This window comes from Arvicanthis niloticus (genome assembly GCF_011762505.2).
Source record: "Arvicanthis niloticus isolate mArvNil1 chromosome Y unlocalized genomic scaffold, mArvNil1.pat.X SUPER_Y_unloc_21, whole genome shotgun sequence".
Taxonomy (NCBI): domain Eukaryota; kingdom Metazoa; phylum Chordata; class Mammalia; order Rodentia; family Muridae; genus Arvicanthis; species Arvicanthis niloticus.
In genome coordinates this window covers 137,438-151,483 of record NW_023045012.1, presented here as the reverse complement: position 1 = coordinate 151,483, position 14,046 = coordinate 137,438, and the positions used below count along the sequence as shown (strand labels likewise).

The 14,046-nt window shown below is 38.2% G+C and overlaps 1 protein-coding gene across 1 annotated transcript; it reads left to right on the top strand.

Moving 5' to 3' along the window:
- Positions 1-43: 43 nt before the first annotated feature.
- Positions 44-12,609, top strand: LOC117701270 (uncharacterized; the record flags this gene model as incomplete). The annotated part of the gene is made up of 12 exons (XM_076706211.2): positions 44-143; positions 1,141-1,290; positions 2,341-2,471; positions 4,029-4,102; positions 7,463-7,553; positions 8,273-8,453; positions 8,819-9,150; positions 10,153-10,305; positions 10,707-10,841; positions 10,930-11,018; positions 11,466-11,967; positions 12,456-12,609. Coding segments are annotated over 12 exons (2,025 nt in total), but the record flags the coding sequence as incomplete, so codon positions are not given.
- Between the last annotated feature and the right edge of the window lie 1,437 nt (positions 12,610-14,046).

Here is a 14,046-nt window from a genome sequence, read left to right as displayed (position 1 = left end):
ATTAGTATTTAAAGCAAAATCTGTTCTTTCTCCTGCTCCCTAGGAAGATATAATTGGGACGAGCCTATTAAATCTTGTTCATGATGAACAAAAGGATGACATATCTGAGAAGATCATTCTAAATCTTCCATTGGCAAATATAGGTATGCATACATGGTTTTGTTTTCTCTTTTAATTTAATTTTTGAATTGTGTGTGAAAAGTAATACTTAGCTGAACAATTCCTTGCTCTCTTACACCTTAGTAGTTTTTGAAAAGAAATCAGTGTAGTTGCTGATAATATATCTATTTAAGTTAATAGCCTATAATTTCAAATAGTACATTTCTCACACTAAAAATTATTTCCTCTAGATAATTATGGAGGAGCTCAATAGGACATTACTCTCAGATGATGAGCCCTCACACGCAGTGGAAGAGTTCAAGAGAGCTGATGGATGCCGTGGGAGGAAGGGTGGGGTACCTCTAAGGATGTAGCCCCTAGCAGTGGTTCTCAACCTTCCTAATGCTGAGACCTTTTAATACAGTCTCTCATGCTGTGGTAACCCCCCACCATAAATTTATTTTCATTGCTACCTCATAACTGTACTTTGGCTACTGTTTTGAATGGTAATGTAAATATCTGATATGTACATGGTCTTAGGTGACTCCTATGAAAGAGTTGTTCTACCCCCAAAGGGCTGAGAACTGTTGCTCTAGTGGAAGGATATGGGTAGTACACAGTGGAATTGTGTATTTTGGGGGACACAAAGTTAGGAAGGACTGAGTGGAGATGTGGAACTGGATCTGAGCTAAGTTGGAGGGAATGGGAACATGATCAAAATATATCACATGCATATATGAAATTCTAAAAGAGTCAATAAAATTAATTAATTGAGAAATCATCCCACCCTGTCTTAGTCTTTACAATAAAACATAATTACAGCAGCCTTTCTCAAATTTTAGCAGTGCTATACAAATACTAGTGTATTGTGTTCCAGCTAGTGCCTATTTTATGGATATAAGAATGATATCTCTTCTGAGGACCAGCATTTATGGAAAGAAAGTTGTGTTCTTTACAATATTGTCTTGACTAAGGAAGACTATTATTGTCTGAAATAATCCATCAGACTACGTAACTTTACTTGTATCTTGCTCTCTTTAGTGGGAAGCCTAATCGAATTTTGCTGTTATATAAGAAAAGGAAATGTAGGTCAGAGTGGCCAGGACACATATTGTTACAGGACCATGTACCAAGGGAGACATATATATGAGTACGTGAAATTCATCTTGTACCTACAGGATTCTTATGATGGTAAGCAACCCAGATGATGATACTTACATGATGTCCATGAGTGCTGTATTCCCTGATTGCTAGCATACTAATTCTTGTATTACTGTCACTGTGAAATACCTGATACTGCTACACTCACAATTTCTGACTACATTAGATATTTAAAAATACTGAAATTTATAAGGTGAGGTCATAAAGAAACATGGATGATTATATAGGTTGAGGATGTGGATGTCTCCTCTGACAAAACAAAATAATTTTAAAAACCTAATCCAAAAAATGTTTAATGCACTGAATAGCTTAAAGGGAGCTCCATGAATAACTTGAATAAGTTACAGATGGATTTTGTAGTTTGTAAACCATACCACAAATTAGATTCACTGGAGTCTAGAATTCTAACATTATATCAAGGGCCAATATATAGAATATAAACTCTAAATCTCTATACACTGACCTGGGGAAAGAAATCATTTCACCTAAATTTTTCAACAGATAACATTTATGTCAGGTGTAGTATGAAACCTAGTTTTTGAGGGTTAAGGAAGTACAAGCCTAGAAATCAAGATATAAAATTAAAATTGACCCTTAAAATATCTGAGTTAATCAGAGGTAAGGTATAATACTTTTTGCTTCAGGTACACAAATGCATGTTAAAATATTTCTCCTCTTTCTTTCTTGAAAGTTAAAGGTGAAATATCATTAAAAATCACTTGGACAGATGCATGAATACACACACACACACACACACACACACACACACACACACACAAACAAACACTATTTCTTTTAGAGACTAACTCAAGAATCCATAGGTCAAAAGAAAAAGATTGACATCAGCACAAAAATCACACCTTTGATTTTTCAGGATGCATGCCTCATATATTAGTGGTGACCATGTGGGAAACTGGGGATCTTAGCTGGAAGGGAAGGGAGATAAAGAGAAGTCCATGGCTCAGAATCTTGAAAACTGCCAGTGAGGTGACAAACAGCATTGTGATGTGGAAGTTGTCTGCCTGCTCTCTTAGCCAGGATTGCTTCTGATTTAATTGCCATTATGTCTGTCACCCTTAGAGTCATTTGTATTTTTTGGAAACTTCGGTCCTAATAGCAGAAAGATTTGGTCTTCTGCTCCAAGGCTGTTATGGGAGGAAAAGTACTATGTTGTGGGAAACATTTCTGTTCTACGTACGCCGGATGAGACAGTGAGTATGCTCTATATCTCTCTCTTATTGATGGGCACAGCATTTTTCTCTTCCAGCTACTGACATCCGTGTACATACATTTAGTATTCAGCAAAGAAAGAACAACTTGTATATTAGTTTATAAAGTGAATTTTCATGTCCTCCCTCCCTCACAACCTTAGGTACTTGATTGTAAAGGCTTTTTACAGGCCAAAGGAAAAGCTAGTTATTAAAATTCATGTGTTAGACTGAAAATCATTTAGTTTGTATTTTCAATGACATGAAATACTTTTCATGTCCTAGATACTGCAGTAAGTACCAGGGAATCACATACAGGCAGCTAACAGACAAGGCACTGATAAAAGGAGTCATGGGAAAGTGAGCTGGTGATTTCTGTTTTGAATAGGGTACCCCCAAGTCTAACAAAGGCAGTCTATACAGAGAGTGCACTGACCTCAATTTGGAGAGTTTGAAGGAATAAAATTGCTTATGTGACTCAAATAAGGGAAAGAGTGAAGGGGATGGTGGAGACAGGAAAGTGATAGATTGTGCAGAACTTTGCTCACTGTAGTAATACATACAGAATTTATGCTAAGCAGAGTATGATCTAGACTGAAATCCCTAGGCTGCTTTGAATGTGGAACATGAAGTATAAAGAAACAAGAATGGAGATAACCAGATGTGAATGGCAGGAATTTGGGTTGATTTTAGTCATGGGGATGGAAACTCCAGGATTTGGAATGAATGGATACAGGGCTAACTAGAACATTGAAGACTGGGTAGTGTTAGCAGCCTATATAAAGAGCTCTGTTTGGCTGTAGACCAGGTTTCTATTGTGATGCCATAGTAGATCACTCCTAGATTCAATTTCAGAACAAACCACTTTTCCATATTGAAGAGAGTGTGGAAAGTTGTATAGAGGAGAAGACTGAAGGATGTTGTCTGATTTGATTGCCTCATTCACTCTTCCTTCATACCAACCCTCTGGGATCTGAGTTTCATCTTCTGCCACAAGAATGTAGACTTCTAATATACAGGATGACTCAGCCCCAAGATCTGTTTCCTATTCTGAGAAAGAGAAAACAATTTTTTTTTTGTCCCACCCATATTTCACTAGTCTCCATCATGGCACCAGAAAGTCTATTTGTGATTTCCTCCAGTTTTTCTCTCTGTGCCTAAAGGATATTGTTTCTATACCAGTTGATATTTTGGAAAACAAATTAAAGAGAACAGAGATAGCAGTCAGAGGAGTCTTTATAGTGTGAGGGTGTAAAATAGCAAGCAGTGAACTTGAATCAAAGTGAAATTCCTTGATCTACTAGTGTTGGACTAAACCACTGTATGTGCATAAGATGTTTTTGTACCTGTAAACCTAGCAATTTTTTCACACCGACGTGACACTTGGATTAACTTGAATATATAATGCATGTTAGAAATGTCAAGTTTTTCTAGTACATAGGTACATTTAATGCCAATTAGGGGGTTAGAAGAAGGTGTAACTCTTCTCTGTACAAAGCTGTAGATTTGATTCTCAGAGATGCTAAAATGGTGACAACTGATGATGCTAATTTTTTGCAGGCACAACCAGTTAACATTCAAACAAATGCTGTAGATGATGATTCTGATGATGACAGTACTTTACAACACCATAGGTAAGAGGTATCATGGTTGTAAATAATGCAGAGCTGAAACAAGTTTTTTTTTTTGCTAAATAAAGCCAAAATAAGAAAGATTAAGAGTTTTAAAATGACCAATTAGCTGTTCTGAACCTACCATATCATTTAATATAATTTATTGTCTTCCAACAGAATGAACATTGATAAATGGTTTTTTATTTTTAATTTTTAACATAGTCAAATTATGTTTAAAACTACAGAATTTTCCTTGCCTTTCTGTCTATTTTTCTCTCACTTACCTTCCTGCCTACCTACCTACCTACCTACCTACCTACCTACCTACCTACATACATACATCTGTATGTGTATTTGAGTAGCCCACCACCAATACCTCTTCCAGTTTCCAGATCTGTACATTTTAATGTATGGAAGGAATGGTTTAACTACTGTCTGTTACATCATTTCGTAGATTAATCCAATAATGGTTCTAGAAAAAAGTGACAGAAAAGAGCACATAATATACATCTGAGGTTGTTCCCTAATGATGCAGCAGTGGCTTATATCCTGCTCCATCCACACAGGACAATGGAGCAAAACATTCACTTGCTGTCAGGTGTAAAGATGTCTACTGCAGGTCACATTATTTGTCAGTTTGTTTGTGGGAGAGAGGAGGGGAAAGGGGAGGGACAAGAGGGAGAAAAAAGGAAAGGGAAAAGGAAAAGGAGAGGGAGAATGGGGAGAGAGGCTCAAGGAGAGAGAAAGCCTGAGTGCAAGAGAAAGTGAGAAAGAGTGATACAGAAAGAGAGACAGAGAAAGAGAGAGAGAGAGATAGTGAGAGAGAGAGTTAGAGAGAAAGAGAGAGTGTGAGAGAGAGAGAGAGAGAGAGAGAGAGAGAGAGAGAGAGAGAGATTTTCTGGCTTTCCAGGAACTCACTATATAAAGCAGGCTGGCCTCCAACTCACAGAGATCCTCATGCCTCTGCCTCCCATGTTCCAGGGTTTCATGAGTGGGCCACCATGCACAGCCTGCAAGACAATTCAAAGGCAAAAAATTGCCTTATGCTTTCAAAGGAAATGCAAGCTTGGCTTTAAGACAGTTCTGCAAAGCCAAGCAAATTTAAGGTGAAAGATAGATTAATGTCTGAAGTACATGGGAGAGCTAGGGGTCCCAGGTTACTTACTACCTTAAAAGAATGAGGATTGGGAACAGATGGATAAAAAGTAACAATATTTTGCAGCCAAGGCTCAGGGCTTACAAAAAGTCCAGGATGATGTCAAGTGTTTAAACTTCAGTGACTGGTTTCAATTGAAAACAAGGGGGAATCTGAGTATTGTATGGTTGTCTGTTAAGACCCAGGGCTTACAATCAGAAGCCTGTGAAGGCTCTGTTCAAAGCCTGCTGGCCACCAAGCCTACCTGCTGTGAAGCCTGCCTAGACAAACTGAATTTTGCTCATCTGTAAATTCACAACACAGAACTCAACAGAGGCAGAAGGTGGATTAGAGGTTGCCTCTGGCCAGGTATTGTGTGCAGAGTGGATGGGGACAGAGAGGAATGGTAGCTAGAACAGTGGAATACCTTTTCTGAGCTATGAAAATGTTCTCAAACTGTCTTGGGGTTGGAGAGTTATCTTAGTGCTTCCCCAGAGTAAGTCACCAGCATATAAAGAAATATGTAAATATGAAAGGGCTAAAAATGCAAAGGGAACTAAAATCATTGTAATCATCTTATGATCTGAATCGACCAGAAATCCTTGAATTGAAAGCTTTAATTGAAGTGTTTGAAATGTGTGTTTTGTCACTTTTTTTTTTTAAAAAAAAAAAAAAGGGTTTCTCCACTGGCAGGGAATGTAGCTCAGTTGACAGAGGGCTTGCCTAGCATAAACCTAGCAGCATATGCCTGTGATATCTGAGTTGAGAGGTGGGGGCACATAGAGCAATTTAAAGACAATCATTATCTGTGTATTTTGCCTACATGTATGTCTGTGAGCCACATATCTCCAGTGAAAAACAGCAGTTGGAGAGGGGTGTGAGATACTCTGTAACTGGAGTTACAGAGAGGTGTAGGCTTCCATTGAGGGAGCTGGGAATTGAAACTAGGGCCTCTGAAAGAGAAGTCAGTATTCTTAACTGCTGAGTCATTCCTCCAGCCCCAAAATAAAAACTCTAATGTCTTCCTTGACAACATACTGAGTTTAAGCCTAGCCTGGGATATGTGAGATCCTACCTTCAAGAAGAAATCAACATGTGTGTTGTATATATGTACACCCATACACATGTATGTGTGTTGTGTTAGAATTTTCTCTAAGTGTTAACTATTGTAAATAATATGCTTGTGTTTAAATTATTTCACACTGAAAATCAAACCAGTAAGAGTAAAAATTGTACATTTCATGCCCAAATAATATATGCAGATGGCTGCAATAACTCATTAACTGGCTTTTCCTGTTTTAACTCTTCTTTATGCCATCAGAATCTCATAAATATCACTTAGCACATTTACTGTTAGATTATCTTGTTTGGTTTTTTTTCTTTCTTTCTTTCTTTTTTTTTTTTTTTTTTCTTTTTTTCCGAGACAGCGTTTCTCTGTATAGCCCTGGCTGTCCTGAAACTTATTCTGTAGACGAGGCTGGCCTCGAACTCAGAAATCCGCCTGCCTCTGCCTCCCAAGTGCTAGGACTAAAGGCGTGCACCACCACTGCCTGGCTGTTTATTTTTTTTTACAGTCAGACATATTACTATATCTCAACTTCTCATATTTTGTACTGATGGTGGATTTCTTCTTGCTTGACCTCCCAAATATAAATATAATATCTTGTTTTTGTGTTCTTGTCTTTGCAAGACTAGAGTATGATTTAGAACCAGAACATAAACTATGTTGGCTAAGTGTTTTTCCACAGAATTAAACCTCTAATCCTAGGACACAGCACATTTTAAAGTTAGACATACTTTAACTTTAAAAACCCCTAATTTTAAGTAGTGGGTTTACTTATGGTATTTCCATGCATACATATCATTATACAATGTTAATTTCAATATGATTTTATTCATTCTTTAAGAATTTCACACAATGTATTTAGGTCATATAATCTCCAACTTCTCTTCCTAACGCTTCACAGATCAGTTCCTATGTGTTTTCTCCTGTGGTGTGGCCATCAATCCAGTCAGAAATTGGTTGGTTGCACCTATAACATTGTAATGCCATGATTGTAAACATGAGCATGTCTTGTCATGCTAGGCATTATCCTTGATCACAGTGTTCACAGCTAGTAAGCCTGTTGATGAATTTCTTTCCTCAATCCCCTTCCAGTACTATGAAAGTTATCCAGCAATGAGGAAGCTTCCTGACCAATACACAAAAGACATATTAATAATGATTTCTTTATGGCTTTATTAAGGCTTCGAAAACGCCACCGTAGGAACAAAATGCAAACAGATGCTCAGGCTGAAGCTGTGAATGTGGAGGAGTGTCCTGAAGCAGGCACAGAAGTATGTACATTGGCAGTCACCCAGAGAACCATTGGGGCCTTTATTCTTGTTATATCATTATTTAGTTAATGTGTGTTATCAATATAGAAAGACTTTCATTTCAATAAATGTCTTATGAGCATGACAGTTTCTGTTATTTTTTTCCTTACTGTAAGTAACTGCCATGCTTAGAATAGTCCTTGTGCTTATCCTGACCCTAAGTTGATCATCTACAAATGGTTTAAAATAATATTTGACTAAAACATAAGCAGGCTTAAGGAAAACTGACATCTTTTGTTCCTTTTATTCTTTTATTCTCCTAACTTGCTCTATAACCTTAACCTTAGAAATTCTAGTGTCCTACAATTCATTTTTTTCTTACAGCCAAAATACTCGTACTGATATTTTCCATTTAATCAGCCTGAAACATTATGTCATACTTGGCATTTATTGTGTTTGAAGCCTACCTTACATGTGTAGGAACTCTGAGAAAACCCATCAGTGGCCACTTCCTCTTTGAGGCTTAGTACCCCAACAATATTTTAAGGATGTGTAGGTGTGTGTGTGTGTGTGTGTGTGTGTGTGTGTGTGTGTGTGTGAAGATTTTGGGTCTTTCTTCAATTACTGAAGTATATTGTGAGGTATGTCTAAGGTTTGGGACAGGTCTGACTGTTTTTCATAGTATGCCTATCTTATTCTATCTTGTAAGTGAAGTGTGTTATCTTCTGTTGCAAATTCAGGTTGAGATTGTAGAAGTTCAAGCAGCCACTCAGCGAATGCCATTTGACTTAATTCAGGTCCGGACACCCTCTCACTCAAGCATAAACCCAGAATTAAGTGCAGCTACAAGCATAAGCACTGGCATGAGGACAAGCACAAGTTCTTCATCTACAAATATTTCATCAACAACACCAGTATCAAGTAGGTACAATTAGCTATTTGGATGTGGTCTAAAGAAATGGGATGACCTTCAAGGGCATAGCAAGCTTTAAAATAAAAACCGTGCTCAGTTTATAATGGTGTGAAATCACAAATGTCAAGTCTAACTTTGCCTGTTTTCTGTAAAATTTTGGAGATGATGATTTCAGAGCAATAAAGGTAAATATCTCTTCACAGATTCAATCAATCCCTAGTCTTGTACCTTCTAGAAATCCCAATTAGAAATGTGCAGATTCTCCCTCTTCCAATAGGAAGAATTCAATAGAATTCTTATTATTCACTTGCTTTTTCCTTTTTTGGCACATTTTACTGTTTTGTCACAATCTTCTCTGTGCTTTCTTCCTTAGCCCCTACATCTAGACAGGGGTATGAGATAGATCCAAAATATATGCTAGAGCCCCAAGACAGAGAATTTGAAGTAGGTCCAGAGTTCCTCCTAAATGACAGCCAAGACACAGAGGCCACTCCAGAACAAGGAGAATGCACTGAAGAGGATGTGAAGAAACCCTTGGTAGAGGCAAAGCTATCCAATCCTAAGGAACATGTAATTGATGAATATTCTGCATGTCATGATGCTTCTTCAGATGATGATTTCTGTATAATAACAGAAGATACTGAACACAAGAAAGACCCTAAGTTTCAAGAAGTCGTTGTGGGTCAAGAACAAGGACATCAGAAGGTATCTGAGGCTGCCCCATCTTGTCCAAGCACACCATTACAAGCTGTGCACCCAGAAGCTAGCTTAAATTCACTTTGCCCAGGTTAACTTTATAGTTTCTAATCTACTAGCTTTTCAAATATACAAGAATGTTTTGTGCTTCAGAGAATAGTTGAAGTAAGTTGAGCTGCTATGAAAATACTGGATTTCTACTGGTCCAGATTTTCCTCATGTGTGGGCAAATCTCAAGAGAGGGCAGCTCTTTTGAAGACTTATCCCAACCTTCTCCTCAGCAAACAGCAGCATAAGCTAGTTTCTTTTCTTCTGCTTGCCTTCATTTCTTCTATCTGTGATTGTGGATATAACCATGTATTTAAATAATGATTTTCTAAAAGGCAGGATTCTTAAATATGCAGGATGATCAAGCAAGGAAGTGAGTTTTTATCAGTTATGCAGAATTGTTTGTATCTCTTACAGATCCAAAAGGCAGATACTCCACCGCCAATTCCCCAGGCAATCTTCATAGACTAAAACCTAAAAGATGGTTGTTTCAGTTTAGCCCCAGCAATGTGACAATGGCAAATTCCTGAGTCTTGGCATCTTTGTTTTTGAAAAGGCCTTTTTGCCTTGCAGGGATTTTTTTTTTTTTTTTTTGGAGTACCAGGAAATTTCATTGAACTATTTAGAAGAAAAAGCATGTGAATACATTTATCCTTTTTAAAAAAGTTTTTTAAACAAAAATGTTTTGGGTTTTTTTCTTTTTGAATTAGTACACAATTAAATTCTCAGTGTAGATATAATTTTTAATTCTTATAATAATGAGTAATGGGTCTGCAATCTGGTTATGTACAGGAGGTGATGGCCCAGGCAGGTCTTAGCAGGGCCCAGTGTAACATCTATATGTCTGGGGTTTCTTAAGGGCTTGGGTAAGCAATCCCTCCCCATGTCCACTGTGTTTCGTACATTAAAGAAAAGCATAGACTAACAACAGATCTTTGTTACTTTGTGTACTTACAAATGCAGCCAAAGAGAACATATCAATACCATCATCCACTTTTGGGGGAAAAGTTTTTCCAACTCTGTGGCCCACGAGTGAAGATGACAGAGGTCTATGATTTGAATATCAGTAGATCCTTCTATGGTGAACAACCTTCTTACCCAGATATTGAAGAGGAGGTATAGAAATTTAGTTTACTTTTATAACTGAAACAACATTTCATTTTCAAAAAAATGTTGGGTTGCTTCCTTTACTTGGCTTAGCCTACTCCATACGTTGCAATTCAGTGGTCCCAGAAAGTGAAAAGTATCTGTGCAAGGTAGACCTGAATATAGGCTAGATGATATACACATGTTTGTGTGGGTGTTCTGGATTTTTAGAAGTCTGTAACCCAGGGGCATGTCCCTGAATACTGTGCTAGCAAAGCAGTCAGTAGTTCCTATAGCCTCATATGTACAGAGACCAGACTTTTATTGTTTTTGAATTCATTTGAATGTTAAGTTCATTTCTTGGGAGGCGGTGTCTTTTTCCGACATTGAATTACTTTTATGTTTATTTTTTTATGCATCAAAACCTGTAGCATAGGGAACAAGAACAATGTGAATATGAATTCTCCCAGTGTACTGGAATGCTTCGAAACTTAAAATATGAATGGCCTGGGCAGCAACATACTGGGCAAGGACAAGGACCTCGTGGATATCATAGAGGAGAACAGGTACAGGGATAGTCTGAGCCTGAAATGTAAGACGGGGTTGTATGGTATACCTGTAATTTTTTTACAATAAGCCTGTTGGTTTCTACAGGTGGTGACTGTTATAGATGACGTGGGGTCACCCACCATGGAATTTTTTGGAAATGACAATTCTCAGCATTCACGAAATGAGACACATAGGTGAGAGATAGATTGGGAAGAAGGGTGGAGGCCATCACCTTTTCCCTTTTTCCTGCCTAGTAGTGCCTATCTAAGTACCTATTAATAGAATGGAGGATCTTTCACACAGAAAGCCTAGATAAGACAGCCTCAAAGTGAGAGACTTCAAATCTAAGCCTTGAAATTAGTTGGCTTCATTGCTCAAGTTCAGAGTCTCTGCATAGGGTGTTTGTAGAGAGACTTTATTGACCATAGCTGAGTAATTCCCCAGTTTCATGTCTGTTCTTTAACATTTTGGAATGAAGGCACTGGCTATGAAAACCAGGGATGTAGATGTAAGATTTCTGTTACATGCTGTGAAGAGCTAATAATATATAAATGTGGGTCAGGTTATATGTAGCATGGAGAATTTCTCATGAGCCATCATTCTTTGACTTATGTCACTGCTCCAAACTTCTTCTCTTACAGATGTTGGGAGGATCCTATTGATTGTGCCCCTCCACCTCTGCATCATTCATCAAGATCATTCCAAGAAATGACTGGATTACATCAAACATTGGCAGCCTCATTTCAACCATCATTACTGTCATGTCAAGCATCATTAGTGTCATGTCCAGCATCTTTACCATCATGTTCAGCATCTGCACCATCATGTATAGTACCTGTACCGATACATAAAGAATCTGTACCAATATGTCAAGTTTCTGCACCAATAAGTGTAGCATATGCACCATTAATCCAAGTGTATGCATCAAAATGTCAACCATCTGCACAGTTATGTCAAGCATTGGCAGCTTCACGTCAGGCATCAGGACTGTTATGTCAAACATCTGTAGTGACACATCAAGTATCTGCACCTCGATGTCAATCATTGGCAGTGTCACATCAAGCATCTGCACCATCACGTCAAGCATCAGTGGTGTCACAACAAGTATTGGCAGAATCATATCACCAATCAGCAATGTCACCTGTAGGTGATTCTCAATCATCTGGAAACCTTGATTTAAAAATACATGGCCTGGAATCCTCAGAAAATTTTATGGAGCTTTAGAATAATATCATGGGTCCCATTACAGAACATTATCATTTAGTAAAGATCCACTCTTGGGTTTACAGGCAAAGAGAGAATCAGTATTAAAAGTTGATATATTCTATAGCTTTTATTATTTTGCATTTCAAAGGATTCTGGGCCTCTTCTTCATGAGGGAAACACACTAGAAATATAGTCTCTACTTGAAATGCCGACTTGAAGTATTATCAAGTTGAGGAAGTTACACATGTAGAACTCATTGGTTTGTAAAACCAGTGTCTACTAGGATCTGTATATTACTGAGTTAGATTGATGTTTCTCAGGTACAATCCTACTTTCTGTCTTCCTCAGCACAGATTATGTAATGAAAGAGCTCTAGACAAGCATTTAATTTTACCACTCTCACCCCCCCCCCTTTATTTTCTCAGCATGTTTCTTTTGACCACCGAAGAGAGAAAATTCCACGCTTTCTGCCCCCTGGACAAGATCACTCTGGTTCCATTCAGGCTGAATAGGACACTAATCCTCACCCATGAGCGGAAGATGAGGCTGAAGACAGACCTCCACTGTCTGCATGGCAAAGGGCCATACAAAATGGGAGAGTCCCTTGATGGGAGAGGGTGGGTGGGTCATACTGCTTTACTTGCAAATTAAGTTTGTAGTTATTCTTAAGCATAGTCAGTTTATTGTAAATATTGCTGCAGAAGTTGACTGTTAAATCCTACTTGGTGGGTGATAACAGGTGATCCCTGGCCCCTGCTTTTTTAACACCACTTTGTGTATATTTATATCCAGATGTGCTTTTGTTGTGGCATGAGCAGTGTGTCAGGGTCCTACATATTTTTCTTGATGAAATTTAAAATACCATAGAATTGCAAGACAGGGGGGAAACCTGTTCTATCATGTAGTTTTCCCAAATTCTGAGGCCTTGTTTATTTTTTTTTTATTTCTATCTCTTTTCTGTAGCCCGGTGCTATTTGATATCCTATGTTAAATGGTTACCCAATTGTGAGCAAGTAATATCTGTTCAAAATAGTATACATATTTACTTAATAAACACTATGCTCAACTACAAGTCTTATGTCTGTGTTGTTGACTGTGATATCCTAGGAATATTACTGACTTGGTAGACTGTGCTTATGTCCTGATGAAGAGCCCACATTTAGAGCTAAACATCTCATGCAATACCTTTTCCTAGTGTATTAGCATTTTTTTTGCCACACTTACAAATGTCACTGGCTGCTACTCTTGCATGTGGCTATGAGTATAGACACTGTCCTCCTGAGTGCAGCCTTTCTTTTTGGTTTGTCTTTATGTGTGTGTTGTCTCAGCTTTACTTTTAAAGTAAACAAACCAATGAAATAAAACCAAGAATAATCTGGCATGCCTCTAGGCTCACGGTTTATGCCCGAGGGTTAGAAAAGGAAAGTTTCTGTGCTCCCTAAATTCACTGGGATCCTTAATCTCCAGTGTGATGGATTTGGAGATGAGGACTTGGAGAGGTGATTATGGTTTTGAGGATAGGAGTATGGAAGTGGCTTATGATAGCTCCTCAACCATCCTGGTAGCAGAGTGACTTTGGAGTTGCCTTTGTCTTCCCACATATCACTTATAGTTCTTACAATCACAGGTATAGCTCTGGATTTTGAAAGGGACTTTAGTACTTTGGTCTTCTGTTGCAGAATAGGACATGGGAGAACAGAACACTTTACTCCCAAACACAGGACTGCAGAATGCAGCAATCAGAGAGAGCAAGTCTCAGGGAGAGACATGGGAATCCCAGGAGATTAGAGGCCACCTGTGGAGAGAACTGGGTTACTTCACTGTTTAGAGTGTGGCTGTTCTTGGTGATAACCTCCTCAAGAAGCCCTGGGACATCTGAGCACAGTTGCCCTCACATTGTTAGGTTGTTGGGTAAATACTGAGACATTAGCAAAACTACACAAATAATTTTATGGTTGCGGGTCACTACAATATTAAGAAGGTTGAGAATCACTGACCTAGGACATGCCTGTTTGT